This window comes from Neoarius graeffei, chromosome 9 (genome assembly GCF_027579695.1).
Source record: "Neoarius graeffei isolate fNeoGra1 chromosome 9, fNeoGra1.pri, whole genome shotgun sequence".
In the NCBI taxonomy this organism is placed as follows: Eukaryota; Metazoa; Chordata; class Actinopteri; order Siluriformes; family Ariidae; genus Neoarius; species Neoarius graeffei.
The window spans coordinates 51,597,298-51,623,746 of record NC_083577.1 but is presented as its reverse complement, the minus strand read 5'-3'; the positions used below and the strand labels follow the sequence as shown (position 1 = coordinate 51,623,746).

At 41.3% G+C, this 26,449-nt stretch overlaps 1 protein-coding gene across 1 annotated transcript in view; it reads left to right on the top strand.

The window, feature by feature from the left end:
* lrp1bb (low density lipoprotein receptor-related protein 1Bb) overlaps positions 1-26,449 on the top strand; it is a 314,777-nt gene that overhangs the window by 206,158 nt on the left and 82,170 nt on the right. The window contains exons 58-65 of the mRNA XM_060930558.1: positions 19,671-19,852; positions 19,941-20,140; positions 22,927-23,115; positions 23,198-23,346; positions 23,457-23,550; positions 24,018-24,134; positions 24,722-24,841; positions 26,148-26,267. Coding sequence (XP_060786541.1) covers positions 19,671-19,852; positions 19,941-20,140; positions 22,927-23,115; positions 23,198-23,346; positions 23,457-23,550; positions 24,018-24,134; positions 24,722-24,841; positions 26,148-26,267 — 1,171 coding nt within the window. The remainder of the gene's footprint in view (positions 1-19,670; positions 19,853-19,940; positions 20,141-22,926; positions 23,116-23,197; positions 23,347-23,456; positions 23,551-24,017; positions 24,135-24,721; positions 24,842-26,147; positions 26,268-26,449) is intronic.

Sequence of the window (26,449 nt, the reverse complement as noted above, 5' to 3'; positions counted from 1 at the left end):
CCTGCTGTTGTGGGGTCCATATGCCCCGGGTGATGTTGTCCTGTTGGCTTCTTCAAACCAGGACCTTCAGCATGCACTGGGGCGGTTTGCAGTCGAGTGTGAAGCGGCTGGAATGAGAATCAGCACCTCCAAGTCCGAGGCCATGGTTCTCGACCGGAAAAGGGTGGCTTGCCCTCTCCAGGTTGGTGGAGAAGTCCTGCCTCAAGTGGAGGAGTTTAAGTATCTCGGGATCTTGTTCACGAGTGAGGGAAGGATGGAGCGTGAGATCGACAGGCGGATCGGTGCAGCCTCCGCAGTGATGCGGTCGCTTTACCGGTCCGTCGTGGTGAAGAAGGAGCTGAGCCAAAAGGTGAAGCTCTCAATTTACCGGTCGATCTACGTTCCGACTCTCACCTATGGTCATGAGCTTTGGGTAATGACAGAAAGAACAAGATCGCGGATACAAGCGGCTGAAATGAGTTTCCTTCGCAGGGTGGCTGGGCGCTCCCTTAGAGATAGGGTGAGAAGCACAGTCACTCGGGAGGAGCTCGGAGTAGAGCCGCTGCTCCTCCACATCGAGAGGAACCAGCTGAGGTGGCTCGGGCATCTTTTTCGGATGCCTCCTGGACGCCTCCCTGGGGAGGTGTTCCAGGCATGTCCCCCCGGGAGGAGGCCCCGGGGAAGACCCAGGACACGCTGGAGGGACTATGTCTCTCGGCTGGCCTGGGAACGCCTCGGTGTTCTTCCCGAGGAGCTGGCCGAGGTGTCTGGGGAAAGGGAAGTTTGGGCTTCCATGCTTAGACTGCTGCCTCCGCGACCCGGTCCTGGATAAGCGGAAGAAGACGAGACGAGACCTCTTCAGGAGCTGACATCACTGCACACTCCCACTAACCTCCCAAATGTCCCTGAGAACCCAAAGCCCATGGAGATCTCATGTACCAAGTTAAACTTTTCTGAACATGAGTGAAGGCACAGAGAGAGACTGTGCCTCTACTGGGGGATTCCATACATCATGTGTCAAGTTGTGCTTCTCTTCAGGGAGATTCCAAAGCTTCAACAATGGCTGAGAGAGCCGCAACCACCTCAAGCCTTCTCCCGGTGAGTCTGTCTAAGTCTCTCTCAGCAATCACTCATGCTAGACATACAGATAAGATTCTCAGACTCTGTTTATACTCTCTCAGTCCTGATGGATTCTGGAGCTGTAGGAAATTTCATCAACAGTGATGCCATGCAAAGACTTCAAATCCCCAAATAACCACCCCAACAGCCCCTAAAGATCAGGACTATCATTGGGAGTGTCAAGCACTTCTTTTGGCTGCTCCCATATGTTCACAGTCTCCACAGTGGATCTGTTCCGTGTATTTGATTTGGCATAGGTTTTACACCAGATGCTCTTCCTGATGCAACCCTCCCCAATCTATCCAGGCTTGGGACCAGCATTAAGTATGCACAGTCTTGTACAACCCCAGTGACTGGGTATTTTACCAAATGTGCATGTCTTTGAACTGGGAGGAAACCAGAGCACCCAGAAAAAACCTATGGTTATCATTGACCGATTCTCCAAGTCGTTAAGACTTATCCCTCTACCATGTCTTCCTACAGCATTTGAAACTGCAGAACTAATCTTTACCCACATGTTTTGATACTTTGGCATCCCTGAATATATAGTCAGCAATCATGGTTCCCAGTTTACATCACGACTCTTGTCAACATGTATGGATAAATGGGAAGTTTTGGTTAGCCTAACGTCTGGTTATCACCCAAAGATGAAACGACAGGTGGAAAGGGCCAACCAAGAGATCAGGTGTTTTCTGAAAGTCTTTTGCACTAAAAACCAGGGGGAATGAGCCACAGTTCTTACCATGGGCTGAATATGCCCAGAAAACTTTACATCACTCTGCCCCATGTCTTTTACCCTTCCAATGTGTACTCAGCTATCAACCTCCCCTCTTCCCATGGGATGATTCTACCACTGATGTACCCGCAGTTGATAAATGGTTCAAACACAGTGAACAAGTGTGGGAGAGTGTCCACCAGCACCTAGTGGCACAAAGGTTCAAGCACTTTGCTGACTGTCACAGAGGAGAAACCCGACAATATAGCCCAGCTGACCAATTGTGGCCATCACCCAAGGACATCAGGAACCCACAAGCTTTCAAAAAACTCAGTGCTAAATAGATCGATCCCTTTAAAATTCTGCAATGCATCAACGACATTACTTACAAACTGGACCTGCCCAGACACAGTAGTTTTTTCCATGTTCCACATGTCATGCTTCAAATCTGCCATTCCAGGTCCATTAGCCACCCATATTCTCTCAGCCTCACCTCCCTCACCCTGGATGGACAACCAGCATACATCATCCACAACATCCTAAACTCTTGCTACAAAGGGGGCAATTTTGAATATCTGGTGGAGTAGGAGGGCTACGGCCCTGAAGAACATTTCTGGGTCCCTGCTAGGGACATCTTGGTCACATTCCTATGTCAAGAATTCCATACCAAGCATCCTGAGAAATCTGGCCCTTGCCCCCAGGACTGCCCAAGAAAAAGTATTGCTCCCAGAGTGAGCTCTCCATTTGCACCTGCTCGCCCTCTAGACTCTACTTCCCAGCATTCACAGTGGCTTTCAGATATGGCTGCCACAGACTACAACACCCATCCTGTGCTTCACCATTCACAGTCTCCTGATTTCTAATTGCACACATCTGGACTCAATCACCACAGCACACATATGAGCATACTCACAGCACTTAATCTTTGTGCAGTAAATGCTCAGTTACTGTTGGTCTGATGTTACCATGCCTTTGATCTCCTGCACTGTTATTCTCATTTTGACTTTGTTTGTATTTTTGGATTTTTCCCTTTTGCCTCTGCCTTTATTCTGTTTGTGCCTCACCTGACCATTGTCTGTTTTTGACTCTGCCTTTTGCCTAACAATTTAAATATGTCTGTCAGTTTGCCTTATAAAACTCCTTTCTGCTTTTACATCCGTCACCTGCAAACCTGACTCAATGTTATTTTTTCCATTATTATTTGCCCATTTTACCTACGTTTGACCATGTTTTGTTCATCTCTAGTTTTAGTTCAGATTTGGAAGCATTTTGATCTGCATTTTAAATGTATGAAGGTCTCTCCAAGACAAGCTTCAAAATTAATAATAATAATAATAATAATAATAATAACTTGAGCGTGTAATTACTGGTGCTCAAATTCCTGCTATTATGGACCATTCAGTCACCAAAGCTGAGCATGACCTTGCACTTCCTGTGTGCATGAGGGGGCCTTGGGCTTACAAATCCAGCTACAGCCTCATCCTCAGAATATGAGGCTTCAGTCAATGTCACGGGACCCCTGGTGAGGCAAATTGTGGAGCAAGTACATCAGCCTCCAGATGTGTCAGAAATAAGGTCAATATAATTGAACGTACGTAGAGAGAAAGATAAGCCCTTGAATGAGAGGCAAGAAGAAGTCAAGAACTCCCTATCGCCAGGAACCATAAGAGCTGTTGAGCTAGCCTTGGAGAAGGGTGCATCGAACTGGTTAACGGTGATCCCTATCAAGGACCTGGACTTCAGTTTAAACAAGCGAGAATTCAGGGACAGGAACACCCCCAGAGCTCAGAGGAAAACCAGGTCACTTCTTCTGGGTTTGGTCAGATTGTCTCACCTGTATCCCCTGGAAAGATTCCAGAAAAAACTGCCTTTGTTTAACGGCAAACAGTCTGTTTTGTTCAAACTGTCTGTCTGTTCACATACCTTGTGACTCGATTTGCCTTAGCAGAGATTCTCTGTTCTTCTCTGTTCTTCTTCCTCTGTTCATTACCTTAAACCCTTTCTCCTTGATTTTATGTGTCCTCCTCTTTTCTCCTTGTTTTCCCCTTCTCCACTCATCATTGTGCCAAGAATTGATTTTACTAAGGTCTGCCTTCAACTTTATGTCTCCTTCAAGTCTCCTTTTCCACCATGGTTCTTTTTCTGATCTCTTTTCCTTTTTCCTTATACCAAGTCTCTCCCCAACAAGGTACCCAGCAGCACACACAACTTTCCTGATGTCTGTAACGTCTGTAGTGTGAACATACTTCAATACAGTGTTCACCTTGCTGACTTCCTTCTGCACTGTATATCCATGGGCGTAGCAGAGATTCAGAATTACCTGAAACCTGTCCTCCTTAATCAACTTCCTGAATCTTGCAAGAATACCCCTTCCTTCATCAAGTTATTCCTCTTCAGCTGAATCACTCAGTCTTTCTTCCCACATGGTCCTGTTATTATCACCACCAAGCTCATCTACAGTGGTGCTTGAAAGTTTGTGAATCCTTTAGAATTTTCTATATTTCTGCATAAATATGAACTAAAACATCAGATTTTCACACAAGTCCTAAAAGTAGATAAAAAGAACCCAGTTAAACAAATGAGACAAATATTATACTTGGTTCATTTATTTATTGAAGAAAATGATCCAATATCACATCTGTGAGTGGCAAAAGTATGTGAACCTTTGCTTTGAGTATCTGGTGTGACCCCCTTGTGCAGCAATAACTGCAGCTAAATGTTTCCGGTAACTGTTGATCAGTCCTGCACACCGGCTTGGAGGAATTTTAGCCCATTCCTCCGTACAGAACAGCTTCAACTCTGGGATGTTGGTGGGTTTCCTCACATGAACTGCTCGCTTTAGGTCCTTCCACAACATTTTGATTGGATTAAGGTCAGGACTTTGACTTGGCCATTCCAAAACATTAACTTTCTTCTTCTTTAACCATTCTTTGGTAGAACGACTTGTGTGCTTAGGGTCATTGTTTTGCTGCATGACCCACCTTCTCTTGAGATTCAGTTCATGGACAGATGTCCTGACATTTTCCTTTAGAGTTTGCTGGTATAATTCAGAATTCATTGTTCCATCAATGATGGCAGGCCATCCTGGCCCAGATGCAGCAAAACAGGCCCAAATTATGATACTACCACCACCATGTTTCACAGATGGGATAAGGTTCTTATGCTGGAATGCAGTGTTTTCCTTTCTCCAAACATAATGCTTCTCATTTAAACTAAAAAGTTCTATTTTAGTCTCATCCGTCCACAAAACATTTTTCCAATAGCCTTCTTGCTTCTCCATGTGATCTTTATCAAACTGCAGATGAGCAGCAATGTTCTTTTTGGAGAGCAGTGGCTTTCTCCTTGCAACCCTGCCATGCACACCATTTGTTGTTCAGTGTTCTCCTGATGGTGGACTCATGAACATTAACATTAGCCAATGTGAGAGAGGCCTTCAGTTGCTTAGAAGTTACCCTGGGGTCCTTTGTGACCTCACTGACTCTTACACGCCTTGCTCTTGGAGTGATCTTTGTTGGTCAACCACTCCTGGGGAGGGTAACGATGCTCTTGAATTTCCTCCATTTGTACACAATCTGTCTGACTGTGGATTGGTGGAGTCCAAACATTTTAGAGATGGTTTTATAATCTTTTCCAGCCTGACGAGCATCAACAACCATTTTTTCTGAGGTCCTCTGAAATCTCCTTTGTTTGTGCCATGATACACTTCCACAAACATGTTGTGAAGATCAGACTTTGATAGATCCCTGTTCTTTAAATAAAACAGGGTGCCCACTCACACCTGATTGTCATCCCATTGATTGAAAACACCTGGCTCTAATTTCACCTTCAAATTAAATGCTAATCCTAGAGGTTCACATACTTTTGCCACTCACAGATATGTAATATTGGATCATTTTGCTCAATAAATAAATGACCAAGTACAACCCCGATTCCAAAAAAGTTGGGACAAAGTACAAATTGTAAATAAAAACAGAATGCAATGATGTGGAAGTTTCAAAATTCCATATTTTATTCAGAATAGAACATAGATGACATATCAAATGTTTAAACTGAGAAAATGTATCATTTAAAGAGAAAAATTAGGTGATTTTAATTTTCATGACAACAACACATCTCAAAAAAGTTGGGACAAGGCCATGTTTACCACTGTGAGACATCCCCTTTTCTCTTTGCAATAGTCTGTAAACATCTGGGGACTGAGGAGACAAGTTGCTCAAGTTTAGGGATAGGAATGTTAACCCATTCTTGTCTAATGTAGGATTCTAGTTGCTCAACTGTCTTAGGTCTTTTTTGTCGTATCTTCCGTTTTATGATGCGCCAAATGTTTTCTATGGGTGAAAGATCTGGACTGCAGGCTGGCCAGTTCAGTACCCGGACCCTTCTTCTACGCAGCCATGATGCTGTAATTGATGCAGCATGTGGTTTGGCATTGTCATGTTGGAAAATGCAAGGTCTTCCCTGAAAGAGACGTCGTCTGGATTGGAGCATATGTTGCTCTAGAACAGGGGTGTCAAACCTGATCCATAAAGGGCCTTGTGGCTGCAGGTTTTCATTCCAGCCATGCAGCAGCACACCTGACTTGGCTCATTCAATCAACTGAACTGTCTTCACACAGTCAAATACTTGCAGCCACACCCACCCTTGATTAAAGGGTGGGTGTGTCAGTTGATTGAATAAGCCAAATCAGGGTGCTGCTGCATGGCTGGAATGAAAACTTGCAGCCACACGGCCCTTTATGGATCAGGTTTGACACCCCTGCTCTAGAACCTGGATATACCTTTCAGCATTGATGGTGTCTTTCCAGATGTGTAAGCTGCCCATGCCACACGCACTTGTTAGGACTGGGACTGTTTTGGCCTCTAGAGGCCACTGTTATTTCCTTTTCTGGCCATGTTTGTTTTGGGCCTCTAGAGGTCACCACTGTGTTCTGTGTTTTGTTTTTGTCTTTTTGCCTGTTTCCTGCCCCGCCCTGTCCTTAATTAGTTTGTGTATTTATACCCCTGAGTTCAGTCCTCTTGTCACGGAGTCTTTGTGCTGTTATGTTTAGCTCCAGTAACCTCTGTTCCGATTTCCTCGCCCGTGTCTTAGTGGTTTTTGTGCTTTGCTTTCTTTTGGACTTTGTGTTTACCATTTTGGATCCTCTGAGCGTTTGTATTTTTGCCTCTTCTTTTCTGTTTTTTTGGCTCTTTGTTTCTTTGAACTTTTGTTTTTTTCCTGGTTATCTTCTGAGCGTTTGGATTATACTTTTGTTTTTGCCTTGGATTGTTAATAGTGTAAATATTGTAAATAAACCTTTTGATACTTTTTCTACTTCTGCCTCACGCCTCTGCATTTGAGTCATCCCCCTGGTGGTCTAGTGGGGGTTTGCTGGATTATCACACCAGTGAACCAGGTTCGAATCCCAGCAAAACCCTAACAGCATTAATGCAACCCCATACCATCAGAGATGCAGGCTTCTGAACTGAGCGCTGATAACAACTTGGGTCGTCCTTCTCCTCTTTAGTCCGAATGACACGGCGTCCCTGATTTCCATAAAGAACTTCAAATTTTGATTCGTCTGACCACAGAACAGTTTTCCACTTTGCCACAGTCCATTTTAAATGAGCCTTGGCCCAGAGAAGACATCTGCACTTCTGGATCATGTTTAGATAGGCTTCTTCTTTGAACTATAGAGTTTTAGCTGGCAACGGTGGATGGTACGGTGAATTGTGTTCACAGATAATGTTCTCTGGAAATATTTCTGAGCCCATTTTGTGATTTCCAATACAGAAACATGCCTGTATGTGATGCAGTGCCGTCTAAGGGCCCGAAGATCACGGGCACCCAGTATGGTTTTCCGGCCTTGACCCTTACGCACAGAGATTCTTCCAGATTCTCTGAATCTTTTGATGATATTATGCACTGTAGATGATGATATGTTCAAACTCTTTGCAATTTTACACTGTCGAACTCCTTTCTGATATTGCTCCACTATTTGTTGGCGCAGAATTAGGGGGATTGGTGATCCTCTTCCCATCTTTACTTCTGAGAGCCACTGCCACTCCAAGATGCTCTTTTTATACCCAGTCATGTTAATGACCTATTGCCAGTTGACCTAATGAGTTGCAATTTGGTCCTCCAGCTGTTCCTTTTTTGTACCTTTAACTTTTCCAGCCTCTTATAGAGATCTTGCAGTCACGTGACCGGAAAGTACACAGCCGCCATCTTGTCGGTAAAAAACACCGCTGAATACTGCTGCACTCGTGTACAGAATGGATCAATTTCAACCGACGGACTACACGGCTCATTTTTCTAATGAACAGATAACTAGATATATGTCTAAAATAAACGATCTACAGATTAGTGACCCTTATGGCTTACCGGACGGAGTTTTCACGACCAGATTTTGAACTGCCAGCAGAATACCCGGATGTGTATAATTACCTCATCAACTTTCCCTTGCTGTTCAGTGGTGAAGCACTGCATGCTTATAAATCTCTGGACAGTTATCTTTACAGAAATTCAGGATTTGTCAGCGACTCAGATGTGTCATCTTGTAAACAAGAAAATAATCCTCATTGGACGGGTAAGTCACTTAAGTATTGAGTATAGCACTGACCAGCCGATTATAGAATAGAATAAGGTAATTCCAGCTGTAATTCCAAATTGTCCGTGTTGTTTGCCATGGATCTGGCGTTGGAGAGGTAAAGGCTTGGCAGTGGAGGTTTGAGTGGCTGTTTTCTGAGCTTAGTCAACAGGCCGGCTCTGCCTGCAGCCTCGCTTTTGCTTCCGCTCCCGACGCCGCCTCCTTCGCTTTGCTTCCGATAACAATCCACGGAGACCCCGCTGGTCTCGCTATCTCGTCCAGAATGTTGTGCATGCGATTGAAATCACTACAAACCGTCATTTTCTGCTGGAAACCAATGTCCAGTAAGTCCATACAGTTGTAGTGGATATTGAAGTCCGGTACAGACGAACAACACGCAAAAATACACACAAAAAACGTGCACAGGTAGGGAGAGCTTGTAGCCGCAGCCGTTGTAGTAGAATTGTATATAGTAGGGCAGGGGTGTCCAAACTGATCCATAAAGGGCCATGTGGCTGCAGGTTTTCATTCCAGCCGTGCAGCAGCACACCTGATTTGGCTTATTCAATCAACTGACACACCCACCCTTTAATCAAGGGTGGGTGTGGCTGCAAGTATTTGACTGTGTGAAGACAGTTCAGTTGATTGAATGAGCCAAGTCAGGTGTGCTGCTGCATGGCTGGAATGAAAACCTGCAGCCACATGGCCCTTTATGGATCAGTTTGGACACCCCTGTAGTAGGGTTTTCCAGAAGAAAAGGTAGAAGTAAAAGCAGAAGTAAAACTAGAAGTAGAAGGCGGAAATATGGCGTTTGACCGACAAGATGGCGTCTGTCACAATCTGGATCGGCTGTGACGTCACATGCAAGTGCTCCATTGCCCCTGTCCCAGCTTTTTTGAGATGTGTTGCTGTCATGAAATTTCAAATGAGCCAATATTTGGCATGAAATCTCAAAATGTCTCACTTTCGAAATTTGATATGTTGTCTATGTTCTATTGTGAATACAATATCAGTTTTTGAGATTTGTAAATTATTGCATTCTGCTTTTATTTGCAATTTGTACTTTGTCCCAACTTTTTCGGAATCGGGGGTGTATAATATTTTTGTCTCATTTGTTTAACTGGGTTCTCTTTATCTCTTTAGGACTTGCGTGAAAATCTGATGATGTTTTAGATCGTCATTTATGCAGAAATATAGAAAATTATCAAGGGTTCACAAACTTTCAAGCACCACTGTACTCCAACTACATTCATTCTATCTACAATATCATCACCACCTTCAACTTCATCTCCACCATCTCTCAGCACTGTCTTCTTTCACCATTCCTACCCACATCACGTCTTACACTACCGTTCAAAAGTTTGGGGTCACTTTGAAATTTCCTTATTTTTGAAAGAAAAGCACTGTTCTTTTCAATGAAGATCACTTTAAACTAATCAGAAATACACTCTATACATTGATAATGTGGTAAATGACTATTCTAGCTGCAAATGTCTGGTTTTTGGTGCAATATCTACATAGGTGTATAGAGGCCCATTTCCAGCAACTATCACTCCAGTGTTCTAATGGTACAATGTGTTTGCTCATTGCCTCAGAAGGCTAATGGATGATTAGAAAACCCTTGTACAATCATGTTAGCACGGCTGAAAATAGTTTAGCTCTTTAGAGAAGCTATAAAACTGACCTTCCTTTGAGCAGATTGAGTTTCTGGAGCATCACATTTGTGGGATCGATTAAATGCTCAAAATGGCCAGAAAAAATGTCTTGACTATATTTTCTATTCATTTTACAGCTTATGGTGGTAAATAAAAGTGTGACTTTTTATGGAAAACACAAAATTGTCTGGGTGACCCCAAACTTTTGAACAGTAGTGTACATCAATGCCTTCCTCTCTCGCACCTTCCTTAATTGCATCCATCTCAATACTTGTAAACCAGTTGCTATTCCTAATCTTCCAAATTTGTCCCATCAACTTATTCTCCATGATTTCAACTATACCCATATTCTTCCAATATTCAAGTGCTCGTGCACCAACACCACGGGTTCCATCCTTGGCCATAAAATAGCACTTTAGTTGAAGTTTACAAACTGAAGCTTTTTTTCCGTTTCTGGTTGAGAGTACGTCGTGCACATTCTGGCTGCTGCTTCTCACCAGAGCTTTTTAATTTTATTTTCTCTCCTTTTTTATTTATTTATTTTTTCTTTTTTCTGTGTTTGTTTTTTTGAGTGTTTTTGTCCGCCGGTGGTGGTGTAGCTCCGGACCCAGTTTTGGACGTCGGTTCCCTCCAGGCCTTGGTTCGCTGTGGGTGATGCTTGTGCTCCCAGCTATGGACTGCAGTGAGCTCGTTGCTCATTTTAACATCATGGTTGTCCAGCGCTCTGTGCTTTTAATGCTTGGCGTGATGTTCCGAGTGATGTTGCTCGGTGGCGTCACGGTGGCTGTGCATGCGGTTTGGGACACACCAGCGCTCTGCATGGCAGTGCTTCTGTGCTTGCTTTGTGGATCCATGGCGTGGTGTTCGAGTGATGTTGCTGGCGGTGTCCCGACGGCTGTGCTGGAGATGTGGGACTTGTTTTTGCGTGCCTTTTGGTGGGACTGTGGCTGCTACACCACTGGAATGATATCCTGACGTCTATTTGGTGGACTTTTTTCTTTTCTTTTTTCTGCCTATTATTGTAAAGCGACCTTGGGTTTTGAGAAAGGCGCTATATAAATTGAACATATTTATTGTCTTCTCTGCTTCATTTCTTTCTTCCTCATTTTGTACCCTACGATTTCTGCAATTATACACTTGCAGTGTATTGTTCCGGCCTGTAGCAGGATGACGACTGGTGGTAGCCATGACCTCTACTTCTCACCTGCCAAGCGAGGGTGAGGGTTAACGGTCACCTCTCACCCCTATGCTGTTATCTGAATCAATAATAATAATTATTAATGATAATAATTAATAAATTATAATTATTATAATAATTAATATTATAATATAATTATAATAATAATCTCGCTCAAAGTATCACTAATTTCATGTGTTATTCATTTTATGTGTGTGTGTGTGTGTGTGTGTGTGTGTGTGTGTGTGTGTGTGTGTGTGTGAGATATAAAAAACACATGAAATTAGTGATATATTGATTTGCTCATTCTGTTCATCATCATTTTCAAGAAGGGTGTCAGTAATTATGGAACTGACTATAGCTATAGATATGAAACTCGCTCTTGGCTTGTGTGTGCTATCACACTCCATGACTGACTGGTTCTCAAATGGAAGTGTATATCATGCTTCTCTCTATCTCTAGCTTTAGTGTGAGGCCAAAAGTCTCATTTGGCTTCAAAACACCCAGAGCCCCTTGCCCTCCAACTGATCTCTCTCTGTCTCTCTCTCTTTCTCTCTCTCAACAATAAAGCCATCTCTAGTCCATTAGGGTTTGGGAAGGGTGATTATCAGAACACACATATAATCTACCTGGGGAAAATCGTACTCATTTGCATGGAAGAAGACATTCTATGCATAAATTTTAGCTTCCAGTAGCAGTTAGCTTTAACCCAGCAAATTCTTCAGTTTTGATAGCATTGGTCAGTAAGCGTGTGAGGCTGGGATCACAATTTTCTAAAAGACTTTTAAAAAAAATTGCTTATTATTTAATATTTCAGGATGCCTGTTTCATACAACAGCAGTATGTACATACATTTTTATCATCTGGTTAACAGGATCTAACAAAGTATCACTTATAAATAAATGAACCTACTAATAATATGATATAATAATAATAATAATAATAATAATAATAACAACAATAATAATAATAATAATAAGCTACTTTATATGTAAAATATAAATGTGCTTAAAATGTAAAGATGTTTATAATTTTCATGAATTATAAATACAAATTAATGTCACACCTAATACAGAGTAATGCCATATTTATAAAAATAACTTTAACGTTTTTTACAAACTTTCTTTTTTCCCTTTCAAAAGTGGTAGGGATACCAATGATTTAAAAAAAAATGCCTTGCCCAGTGTATTCACAGAAAGCAGAAATATAGCATCCCCATTTTTAGCTGCAGTTTTGTTTGTTTTTTGTTGTTGTTGTTTTTGTTTGTTTTTTTCTTAGCAACTTGTGTTTCATATATTTGCATATCCCAGAATATTATGATTGTGGTTTCATGTACAGTAAATAAATTTCATACAATAATGTAATAATATTGCTGTGTGCAAACATGAGAAGTAGGAAAATAATACATCCATGCAGTGTTAATTAATAGTTGTGAGTTCATGTGATTGTTATATTTTTATTAAGTATTTGGATCTCATTTTGCTGCTAAGTAATTAAACAGTTTAAGCAATTACACTTTTGAAAAGTGGTGTTCCCAACATCCCAAGTGTAAGTTATGACTGTGTATATAGTAAGTATAATAGGAATATGTGTAATTAAAAGGTCAATGTAAAATGCCAGCCATTGTAAAAATGTTTTGTTTCTGTCTGATTTGTGGAATTCAGGTGGTAAGTTAAAAAGAACCTTATATACATTAGGAATAGTACGGTGACTAATTATTGTAAGGGAAAGAAAGATGGAAAGCTATTCTTTTAATTCAATCTGGTTTGAAATGTTTCATGAGTAGATTAATCCCTTAATGTAAGGTTTGACCTTTATAACCCGGGAAAATAAATTATGAATATCTATTGCTGAGTAGGCTGGTCCACAATGAGCCATAATTTTTCAAAGCACTTTTGTATTTTTTTTACTATAGATCACACAATAGCTTGATGCATAGAGATACAATATCCTGCAGCAAGACTCACTTCATTACCTGTTCTGTTTTGATCTATGTACTTCTGTAATATAAAGATTTATGAATGGTTATGGCTGGAGGAACTTTGCCTTTGTGCTACTCGTAATTTGCATTGTGGTAGGTTATGCCTTTGGCACAATCTAATAAGGAACCAGAAAATATATGTAGTAATGAAGGAGGGTGTTATAGGAAATAGTGTTTATATCTTGTGTGAACTTATTGAAATAAAATTGCTTGTCATTTCAGATTTAGACATTACTCAGGACACATATATTGTATGCATTATCATTTGGCCTGGATAGTGAAGCAGTGTCCAATAAAGAGACCATTATTCAGCAGAGATTCTAGGATACATGAAACAATTTTCAGTTTCTTTCTGTGCTGATGTATTCAAATGTTGACATTTTAATTTCGTTAGCCTTCTATTTCCATGGAAGTCAGAGCTTCAAATCAATGTGGCATAATCTCTCCAGAATAGCATAAGCTTTGCTTTTCCACTCCGAATATTAATGTTCTTTCCTCTTTAAAAGTCACTTTTAGTGCTTTAGTTTCAGAAAATGTTTAAAGCTCAGCACAGATGAAATCGCTACTTAAGGTGCAATCTTTTGATTTAGCATAGCCTAGTATGTACGTGAGAATATAAGTGAGCTTGAAATGTTAGTCGTGTGGAAAAGTAAGTACTGTACATCCCATGGAAATTGAAGACTTTTCTCAACATATTTAACCAAGCAAACATTTCACTCTTTTGATACAGTGCCTACAGATAAAGGTGATATACTTGAACAAAACAACAAGGAAGATTAGCTCGTTCAATCATTTATTCAACAAAAATATCAATAGATGTAATATTCTAGAAGCTAGTATTTCTCCTTTTAACAGAAATAACTTCCTGTAGGTGTTTTGCATAATTGTCCACCAGTCTCGGACATCGGCTTGCTGAAATTTTTTGACCACTCTTCCATGCAAAATTCTTTCAGTTGCAAGATGTCTGAGGGTTTTCGTGCATGTTCTGCCCTTTTATAAACCTCCCCACAACATTTCAATAGGGTTTAAATCTGGACTTTGAGGCGGCCATTCCATAACCCTTCATTTCTTCTTTTTGAGCCATTCCTTGGTGGATTTGCTTATGTGCTTTGGATCATAATCTTGTTGAAAGGTCCACCGCCAGTTCAACTTCAGCATTTGAACAGATGACCTCACATCATCTTCAAGCACTCTTTGATATGATTCAGAATTCATAGTTGAATCAATGAATGCAAGCTTCCCAGTCCCTGAGGCAGCAAAGCAACCCTAAACTATAACATTTCCATCACCATGCTTCACAGTTGGCATGAGGTTCTTCTCTTGAAAAGCCATCTTTGGTCTGCACTACACGTGTACTCTTACTGTGTCCAAACAACTCTACCTTTGATTCATCCATCCAGAGTATGTTATTCCAAAAGGCCTGGCCTTTGCCCATATGTTCAGTGGCAAACTGTAGTCTTGCTTTAACATTCCTTTTGGACAGCAAAGGCTTTTTCCTGGCATGCCTCAATGCAGGTCAAATTTGTCCAATCTCTTTGAGTGTAGATGTATGCACGTTCACACCAACAGTTGCAAGAGTTACCTGCAGATCCAGTGATGAAATTTTGGGCTTCTTGGAGACTTATTTTAGCATCAAACAGTCTGCTCTTGGGCTGAATTTGCTGGGGTGGCCAGTCCTGGGCAAATTGGCAGTTGTTTGAAATTTACGCCACTTGTAGATGATTTTCCTTACAGTGGAATGATTTTTTTTCTAATAACTTACCCTAGGCTGACACTTGCACGACTTTTGGCCACGATTTTGTTGTGGCAAGTCGTGCCATTTTGGGGCACGAACTGGGAGGCTCCCGCACTGTTCACGACTAGTTCACACATAGTTCATGACGAGTTCACGAATGCGTGCCCGTCCACATTCACGAACTGGCACGACGAGTTCACGCATAGTTTGCGCATAGTTTACGCACTTCCCGCATTGGCACGACGAGTTTGCGCAATTCGGACGGTGTCGTGCCGACTTGGGCACGCCTGTGTCATGCACAACCTCATCCTCATCAGATACCCACACGCAATTTCAGAAGTGGACCGCGAAGATCCGGACACACATGATCTGATCCCTGGTGGATGGAGGACTGACCGACACCTGCAGGGGCTGCTGCTTCTAACCGGCCATCATACCCAGAAGGATGCAAAGGATCAGCGAGACTACCTGTCACATTACTACATGTCCCCTGCTGGTGCTGTCTCTTGGCAAGAAAGAATGGTAGTAGCTTCATGAGCTGCATCCACAGTTGTTCCATTTTTGAAATAAAAGAAACGAAACTCCCCCCCCAAAAAAAAAGTCATGAAGGAATAGAAAATAAAAGACATTAAAGAAAAAAGCAAGAAAAAAAATTGCGAATGGTGAGAAGTGTCCGGGAAGCCCTATATATACCCCCGCACCGATGCGAGCGCCACTGTCGCGCAGTAGTCGTGAACTGCTCGTGAACTGCTCATGAACTCGTCGTGAACTGCTCGTGTCATGCGCAAACTGTTCGTGAAGTGCGTAAACTAGTCGTGAACTGCTCGTGCCATCAATGCATGACCGTGTCAGTGGGAAGGCACGGCCACGCTGCGACGCGCACCAATTCGTGAACATGTCATGAACTACTCGTGAACTCGACGTGAGCTGTTCGTGAACTATTCGTGGCAGTTCGTGACAGTCGTGGCATGGCGCGCACTTCCACGCACTGGCACGCATCCTCCCGCATCGTCCCGACGAGTTCACAACGAGATCACGAACAGTTTGCGCATAGTTCACGACCCGGTCGCGAAATTTTGTCGTGACCAAAATTTTGAACATTTCAAAATTCTCGTCCCGACATGGCACGCAGTCACGACGGGTTTACGCACACTTCACGCCAGTTTACGACTAGTTTGCGCACTGGCACAACTCGAGTCGTGCCAATGCGTGCCACGGAATCGTGCAAGTGTCAGCCTAGCCTTAGAGATCTTTTCAAATCCTTTGCCAGATTCATAGGCATCCATGACCTTTTTTCCGAGGTCCTTAGAGAGTTCTCTAGACCTTGACATGATGACACCACATACTTCAATAGCAAAGAGAACACCAGACCCTAGATGTTGGGTTTAAAGGAGATATGCAGAACCATGACCTCACTTTTTGTTTATAAATGCCTTGAGACCTCAAGAATGGCATAGAAATAGTTTTAAGCATCAACAATAAATCTAGTATAGTAATTTTTACAATTAAAATGATTCATATAGGTTGCGGTCTGAGTGAATAACCTTGACATCTGTGACGTCACGACAGGAAGGCTATCGGTCTCACCGCCATTTCTGCTATACTAAAACACAGAGCTGACTGCAACTTCGAGCTTCCATTTTGAGCTAATTTATCACCATGCCACGTAGATGTGTTGCTGGCGGGTGCAGCAACACGACAGAAGGTGGATTTATGTTGCATTCATGGCCCAAGAATGTTCAAACTGCAAAGATTTGGATGCGTTTTGGGAGAAGTTCATGGGCACGTTGGGCGCCTACGAAGTGATCTCTCCTCTGCTCTGCACATTTTACTGAAGACTCGTATGAGACCTCTGATCTGTTGATGAGCGTTGGCTATAAGTCCGTATTGAAAGAGGGTGCAGTACCAACAATTAAAGGAAAAGAAAACTACAAAAAAAGGAAAGTAAGTTCAGTTGCACCAGTTCTTCCGGAGTGTGAGCTGAGGGTTGTTGCTAAAACCTGGGATGGGACGGGACATCATTCAGTCAGTGACCTCTCCATGGTTGTTGCTAAAACCTGTGACGTCCCAGGTTTTAGTAATTGCCTGCACCGAGCAGTAATGGTGGAGTACTCAGTATGGAGAAAATGGAGAATGAGTGGACCAGCCGTCTGATTTTTCCACTGGATATGCTTGCCTCTGCAGCAATATCTCGCCCTTACGTGGAAGAAGTGAATGAACGGAGAATTGAACAAACAACTGAAAATCAGATTGTTTCAAAACAATCGGCCACAAGCTCAGCCTTCGAGAAGTGAGAACACAGACGAGTAAGATGCGACTCTCATTTGTTTACCTGCATTTAGATTAATATATGTAACTTGTATTTACGTTACCAGTATAAGATTATTTAATTTGCTTCAGAATGTGATTGTCTCAGTTCATCTGATTATTTAATTAGCCTTTTACGTTTTATCAGTGAAAATGCATGCATGTACATGTATGTTGTATAAGTTATAACACCTATCCTCTTTTAATGAGAGTCAACCCACAATCAATGAAGTCAAATCAGTCTTAGTTGAGCAAGCCAGTAACGGTATTTCTTACTTTCACCGTAAATTTTTATTTATATGACTTTGGTCTATAGCTGTCAAAGGCCTCGGCCTTAAAACCAGTTCCTGCTGTGACGTCACGCACTCAGGGCTGGCTGGCTTAGTGGGGCAGCTCGAATGCCAACTTTGCAGTCGATTTTAACTCTTAAAAATATTTTTTTAATCCCCATTTATGCAGCATACAAGTGTCAAGGATGGAGATACTATCCACTCAGAAATGTATTTAAAAATAAAGGTTCTGCGTATCTCCTTTAAATAAGACAGCTTCCACCTGCATCTCTACCTGCAGAAGGTTCTAATCAGTGGCATCTAATCTGGAACACCTAAGAAGAAGAAGAAACCTTTATTTGTCACATGCACACTTCAAGCACAGTGAAATTCATCCTCTGCATTTAACCCATCTGAAGCAGTGAACACATGCGTGCACACACCCAGAGCAGTGAGCAGCCACACCAGAGCACCTGGGGAGCAGTCAGGGGTCAGGTACCTTGCTCAAGGGCACCACATCAACCTAACTGCATGTCTTTGGATTGTGGGGGAAACCGGAGCACCCAGAAGAAACCCACTCAGACACGGGGAGAACATGTAAACTCCACACAGAAAGGCTGCTGAGTTCGAACCCAGAACCTTCTTGCTGTGAGGCGACCGTGCTAACCACTACACCACCGTGCCTGATTCTAATTTTATGGACTTGAAAGTGTGATAAATGTAAGGGTGTTCTTACTTTTTTGAGGGTGTCTTTACTTTTTGGACTGATTTTTTTTTTAATTTAAATTATGAAAATGACTACAAAATGGGGCGGCACGGTGGTGTAGTGGTTAGCGCTGTCGCCTCACAGCAAGAAGGTCTGGGTTCGAGCCCCGTGGCTGGCGAGGGCCTTTCTGTGTGGAGTTTGCATGTTCTCCCCGTGTCCGCGTGGGTTTCCTCCGGGTGCTCCGGTTTCCCCCACAGTCCAAAGACATGCAGGTTAGGTTAACTGGTGACTCTAAATTGACCGTAGGTGTGAATGTGAGTGTGAATGGTTGTCTGTGTCTATGTGTCAGCCCTGTGATGACCTGGCGACTTGTCCAGGGTGTACCCCGCCTTTCGCCCGTAGTCAGCTGGGATAGGCTCCAGCTTGCCTGCGACCCTGTAGAACAGGATAAAGCGGCTAGAGATAATGAGATGAGATGAGATGAGACTACAAAATGTCAATTTTGTGTGTCATTTGTTGAAGTATATTAACTTTATCTGTAGGCACTGTCTCAAAGAGAGTGAAATATTTGCTTGTTTCCATGGGATGTACAGTGCTTATTTTTTTACATGGCTGTATGCATGGAGGGGAATTTCAGTACTGGTTTTAACATGCCTTCATCAACATGTCCTTGCCATTTCCATATCATCGTCTCTTCCTCTAACATTCAGCAAGTGGCCACTTGTGTGATTGGTTTTACACACTTCTGAGTCAAGAGAGGAAGCCAATGAAAGCAAACAGTACTGAAACAGGCAGTCAGTGTTGTTTTTCTATGCAAAGACATTCTCGCCAGATATTGAATGAAAGAGTGCTGTCATTTTCTAACCTGTTTTACAGAAAATATTGCACTTCTTAAGAGAGCATTTTGTGTTTGGAAAAAAATGTTTAAATAAAATAATCCAATGTGTATGAGCTCATAATATCACCAGTTGCATGTGTTATCCCTTTTTATATCTATAAACCTTTGCTCATCCTCAGTGATAAAGGTATTGCCAAGTATTGTCATTATGACAGCATCGGTTGCAGTTTCAAGATTTTTAAACAAAACACATGAAAGAGCCAGCTTTATTTACAAACTGACATATTTGCTTAGCCCACAAAGGAAGTGTGATATTTGTGCACACAGAAGAGACAGCTCATTTAAGAATTTGTTGACTTAAATTACCAGAGTTTCTGAGCTTTGGCACCTTGTTCATTGCTTATCACATTGACTTTCTTACCTGTTATTTGAAAATATAAGCATTTATGCTGAAATATTAGCATTTTGGCATTGCCTTTATTTTCAAAAACACATTTCAGTGGATGTCAGATCTGATATTGCATATAACTAGTGTTCATGTCATGTTACAGACCTAATCTTGCTCTAATATGACAGGTGGATGAGTGCAAAAGGATCATGACTATTTATGTCTCCATCTAATAGGTTGTTCACAGAACAGCTATACCGAGTGCATTGGCTGTTGACTGGATTGGGAAGAACTTGTACTGGTGTGATATAGAAAAGAAGACCTTAGAAGTGTCCAAATCTAATGGTCTGTATCCCACAGTCTTACTGAACTCTGGCCTGCAGAACCCCACAGATCTGGTGCTTGATGCCCAATTAGGGTATGGAGCCAGTACCATTTGTTTGGTTTTGAGATATTCAGTTTAACAGTATACCTGTTGTGAGTATGAGTGTCATGCTTTTATTTAGGTATGTGTTTTGGATTGACTGCTGTGAACACCCACATGTGGGCCGTGCTGGCATGGATGGTCAGGGCCAGATTGTGATTGTGGATAAGGAAATCTACAGCCCCTCTGCCCTCACCATTGACTACACCACCAAGAGGATTTACTGGTCTGATGACAGCCACATCCTCTTTGCTAACATGGACGGATCTCAAAGGCACAAGGGTACAGAGACGACTATTACTCGTGTACTTGGTTGTAACTTTTCATACCCAAGGGACAATCACCATTTATACACCATAGTTCCTTTCAATTTCCAAATCTGATTGGTCAGAAGGCTTTGATTAATTTTCTATAACAGCAGAAGTGAGGGCTGTAGATCAAATCCAAGGTTTATATTAATGTGCTCATTCTTATTCCTTATCAGTTCTTTAGTAACAGCTCGTTCATTGGAACTTGTATGGTGGACATGCCACAGAGTCGAAGCCTAATAATAAATTTGTTATTTAACAAAGAAAAATGTGTAATCATTAATAGGATGACATTTCCTATCAAAAGAGGTTTATTTAGCATTTATAGTCTTGACTCTTGAATATCAGTGATTTGTAACAGTCAGGAAGTTTTCCACTACTGGAAAGCCTTCAGGACAGAGGAGTTTGTGCTTTCCACTTCCTTGAAAACAGAACACGCTACTTCATACACACACACACATATATATATATATTACATTACACAGTGGTGCTTGAAAGTTTGTGAACCCTTTAGAATTTTCTATATTTCTGCATAAATATGACCTAAAACAACATCAGATTTTCACACAAGTCCTAAAAATAGATAAAGAGAACCCAGTTAAACAAAGGAGACAAAAATATTATACTTGGTCATTTATTTATTGAGGAAAATGATCCAATATTACATTTCTGTGAGTGGCAAAAGTACAGTATGTGAACCTTTGCTTTGAGTATCTGGTGTGATCCCCTTGTGCAGCAATAACTGCAATTAAACATTTACGGTAACTGTTCATCAGTCCTGCACACCGGCTTGGAGGAATTTTAGCCCATTCCTCCATACAGAACAGCTTCAACTCTGGGATGTTGGTGGGTTTCCTCACATGAACTGCTTGCTTCAGGTCCTTCCACAACATTTCAATTGGATTAAGGTCAGGACTTTGACTTGGCCATTCCAAAACATTAACTTTCTTCTTCTTTAACCATTCTTGGGTAGAACGACTTGTGTGCTTAGGGTCGTTGTTTTGCTGCATGACCCACCTTCTCTTGAGATTCAGTTCATGGACAGATGTCCTGACATTTTCCTTTACAATTCACTGGTATAATTCAGAATTCATTGTTCCATCAATGATGGCAAGCCGTCCTGGCCCAGATGCAGCAAAACAGGACCAAACAATGATACTACCACCACCATGTTTCACAGATGGGATAAGGTTCTTGTGCTGGAATGCAGTGTTTTCCTTTCTCCAAACATAATGCTTCTCATTTAAACCAAAAAGTTCCATTTTGGTCTCATCCATCCACAAAACATTTTTCCAATAGCTTTCTGGCTTGTCCATGTGATCTTTAGCAAACTGCAGACGAGCAGCAGTGTTCATTTTGGAGAGCAATGGCTTTCTCCTTGCAACCCTGCCATGCACACCATTGCTGTTCAGTGTTCTCCTGATGGTGGACTCATGGACATTAACATTAACCAATGTGACAGAGGCCTTCAGTTGCTTAGAAGTTACTCTGGGGTCCTTTGTGACCTCGCCGACTATTACATGCCTTGCTCTTGGAGTGATCTTTGTTGGTTGACCACTCCTGGGGAGGGTAACAATGGTCTTGAATTTCCTCCATTTGTACACAATCTGTCTGTCTGTGGATTGGTGGACTCCAAACTCTTGGTTTTGTAACCTTTTCCAGCCTGATGAGCATCAACAAGGTTTTTTTGAGGTCCTCAGAAATCTCCTTTGTTCATGCCATGATACACTTCCACAAACATGCATTGTGAAGATCAGACTTTGATAGATCCCTGTTCTTTAAATAAAACAGGGTGCCCACTCACACCTGATTGTCATCCCATTGATTGAAAACACCTGACTCTAATTTCAACATCAAATTAACTGCTAATCCTCGAGGTTCACATACTTTTCCACTCCCAGATATGTAATATTGGATCATTTTCCTCAATAAATAAATGACCAAGTATAATATTTTTGTCTTGTTTGTTTAACTGGGTGCTTTTTATCTACTTTTAGGACTTGTTTGAAAATATGATATTTTAAGTAATATTTATGCAGAAATATTGAAAATTCTAAAGGGTTCACAAACTTTCAAGCACCACTCATATATACATTCAATAGAAAGCAAAAAGAGAGGTTGGTGACGGCATGACTGCCAATAGCTATTAACAAGAACAAACTTGTCGTGCAGATGTTCCCTAACATTCCATGTCACTATAAATGATTAAGGGAAGCCATAGCATAATGGTTAGAGAAACAGCTTTGGGACCAAAAGGTTGCTGGTTTGATTCCCTGGACCAGCAGGACTGGCTTAAGTGCTCTTAAGCAAGGCACCTAACCCCCAACTGCTCTGGCAAGAGTGATGGCATACCTTGTGTCTAATTAGCCAAAGAAAAACTGATGATGCAGATTATCAGTTTGGGCATTGAACCCAACCGAATAAATAGATATAAATGATTAAAAACCAAATGTGTCCTTATTAATAAAATTTTAATTGTAATCATTTAAAATTGTAAACAGCTGTGCTATAACAGGAAAATGTTTTGGAAAACAATTAACTAAGGGATGGGAACAGTAATGCCATCATTTATTATATTTCTATCAGAGCATGCCCTGTTATGTTTTATTCCTTCCATATTAAATAGAGATACTGTAATATTTCATTTTACATTTGCAAAAGCTTTCTAACTGAGAGAGAAAAGAGTGCTGACTGTTTTATTTGCAATTTGAGTGTGAATTGGTCAGCAAAATAGTTTTTGCTTGATATTTTCCACCTTAGTTCCTCACAACCACATCCAGGGTGTGATGGGGCTGACCTTGTTTGAAGACTTCATCTATTGGACAGATGGCAAATCGAAGTCTCTCCGCCGTGCTCACAAAACCTCTGGTTCCCATGCTGTTGAGCTACTCAATTCCTGGCAGGCCATTAAATCTGTAACAGTTTATCACCCTCTGCGCCAGCCTGAGGGTAAGAATCCCCTTTACTGCTCTTTTACTGGTTTTCTAAAGGTAAAGAGTTCTGTCTTTAAACCTGTTATTTCTTCCTCTAGTGCCCAAACATCAGTGTCAGGTGGCTAATGGAGGCTGCAGTCACCTGTGCCTTTTGTCCCCTGGTGGAGGACACAAGTGTTCATGCCCCACTAACTTCTACCTGGCTTCTGATGGCAAGACCTGCCTGTCCAACTGTACAGCTAGCCAGGTCAGGAAGCCCTCACTCTTTTATTTAGTCTCATATGCGACAAAATGTGAGCAGAAATGAATTCATAATTGACCTGTTTTGGTTTGCATGTGTTCGGCTTTGTCCTGCAGTTTCGCTGTGGCACGGATGAGTGTATTCCATTCTGGTGGAAGTGTGACACAGTGGATGACTGCGGTGATGGCTCAGATGAGCCTGCAGACTGCCGTAAGTATTTGAGCAAGAGCATTAACCAGCCTGACCATATGGACATACAGATCATTAGCACTCATTATCAGTAATTGTTATTCTAGCCTCTAAATACTTCTAACCCCACTAGGGGTTCATGTTGCCTGATGGTTACTGCTCTGACACAAATAAAAATTAAAAACTGCTATGCTATTTTATAATAATTAACAAGTTTGAAGGAAATAAATATTTTTTTATCTTTCTAATTAAAGACTTGAATTTGATTGAAAACTCCAGTTATTAGTTTCTAAATGTTACATTTTATCTTGGAAATTATTGGGCTGTCAGTCAGTAAACAAGGAAACTGCTTCTATTCTTAAAAAGGTCAGGTAGCATTAATTCTCTCAAAGCTAGATTCCAAGGGAAATAATTCATTTATGCCTTAATAAAACACGTGCAAATTTCTGGGTCACAGCCCAAGTTCACTGTAAATCACCATTTTTCAGCTGAATTCAAATGTCAGCCTGGGCGTTTCCAGTGTGGCACTGGTCTCTGTGCTCTTCCTCCATTCATCTGTGATGGAGAGAATGACTGTGGAGACAACTCAGATGAGGCCAACTGTGGTGAGATCAACATTGTTTCTTAAATTTGGTTTTCTCTTTGCAAAATCAATTTTCTTTTTCTTTACTATGCAGCTCATACCCTACCCTTTTCTTCTTATAATGCAGAACACATATACAATATGCACTGCACGGCAGCAATAATGTCTAAATGGAATTTTTTCATCAGTAACAACTCATCTTTATTGCTGTTTTTCTTCAAAAGTTCGATAACACATAACTCTATCATCAAGTGATCGATAACCACTTTAGGAGCATCAGGAAAGATTACAGGGTATTTTGATGTCCAACACAAGGAATGTGGATGTATTACAGGGGGCACAGATTTTCAGCCACAATGATTAATGATGTGCATTGTTCTTCATATTAAATATAGCCAAACAGCTTTGTGCATTATCTATGCAGTATCTGTACCTTGGCTTTTTTAGGGATTGTGATTTATGTGATTTAATACTTTTTTATTTTCTTCCTCAAGCCTCTTTTTTTTTCTTTCTCTCAGTCCTCCTCTAACTATTGGTGATGACACACTGTAGCAGGTCTTGTAGTGAAACCTGTTTCGACTGCTCTGAAAATGCCATCTCTTTCTGCAGATACATATATCTGTCTGTCAGGTCAGTTCAAGTGCACCAGAAAGCAAAAGTGCATCCCATTAAATCTGCGCTGCAATGGACAGGATGACTGTGGAGACGGCGAGGATGAGACAGACTGCCGTAAGAAACATTATCATGCTGTATACCGCAATGGTCTTGAATTCCTCAATTCATCTGGTCTGAAGGTGTTGGTTCATTTTCTATAACAGCACAACTCCGACTGTAGTTCTGGCTGTAATACAAAGGATAGGTTTATTGATAATGCTAATACATTTAGAATTTCTATAATAACAGCTCCTTTACAGGAACTTGTATGGAGGACAAACTAAGCCTAATAATAAAAAGGTGTAAGCAAAAAAGCATCATTCATGGAAGAGTTCTCAAGGGTTTTGTAACAGTCAGTAGTTTTTCTGCCATATGAGAGTCTTCAGGACAGAGGATGATTTGCCTTTCATCTTTCCATTAACATGGCAAACACTTTTTTGTTTGTTTCTCTTTTTTCAACATTAAGAAAGAGGAAAAAAAGAGAGGCTGGTAAGGAGATCACTGTTTATCGCTGCTATAACATGGAACTAACTTACCTTGAAGATGTTCCATAACACTAACTGTAAACTTTTTCAAAGCACAACAATAATTTATTAATAAATGAAGAAAAAGAATAATTGTTGGCAAATTGCTATGATCTATAAGGAATAAAACACTTCAGGATGTGCCGTTATTGGAAAATAATCAACTTCAGGATGGAAACAGCATCATATTACTTTGCCATCGTTTAGGTTCCTGTAACAGTTCTTCATTTGTGAAGTATTGTGATAGAGTGAGACAGACTGTCCCAAATTTACCTCTCCTGAGGAATATTAATGATCCCAACTGACAGATCTGGAAATAGCTTCTAAGCCACTGAATGAATCTCAGTTGGGCTGGAACTAGCAGACACTGATTAGGCATTCAGAGGATTGAGTAGTGGAAACCAAAGGCCTTTCCTACAAGAGATAGAATTAGATGTCACAGGAGAATAGAGTGGCTGGTTGTTATGAGGTGTGTTTTATCCCTTGATGTACCTCTGTGCATTAAACCTGTGACATATTCTTCGGCTGTCAGTGCAGCTGACAATGATAAATATAACAGACCACGTGAAGACTATGAACATGCAAAACCATTAACAAGATTTCACATGCGATCTTTGATTATTCCAGTCTAATTAATTTGATATTTATGTTTAAAGGTGATATTTTGGCTTGACCCATTGTCATTCTCCTACTTGAAATGATATTTTTCTGTAGTTGCTGTCTCTTTTTAAACAATTACTAATAGTTATAATTGTTATCTACAATTTATTTTGTGTTATTATGATTAAGATGATTAGTTGAAGTCATATGTATTTGTGAGCTTTTGTTATCCCTGTCTGTGTTTAAACATGCATCAGCCGAGAGCACATGTTCACCGGAGCAGTTCCAATGTAAGGCCACCATGCACTGCATCTCCAAGCTGTGGGTGTGTGATGAGGACCCAGACTGTGCTGATGGCTCTGATGAAGCTAACTGTGGTGAGTGAAGCAGCCTTATTATTCATAAATCAGAGCCTCACGCGACTTCTCAGGACTCACAGGAGACTGTGATTGGAGCTAATGTGAATTCTGCATGCTTGCACAGTCTCCTGTCTCACTGATGAAGGGTCAGCTTTAATCAAGAACCACCCAGAACTCTTATTAGCTGCTAGTTGTAACAA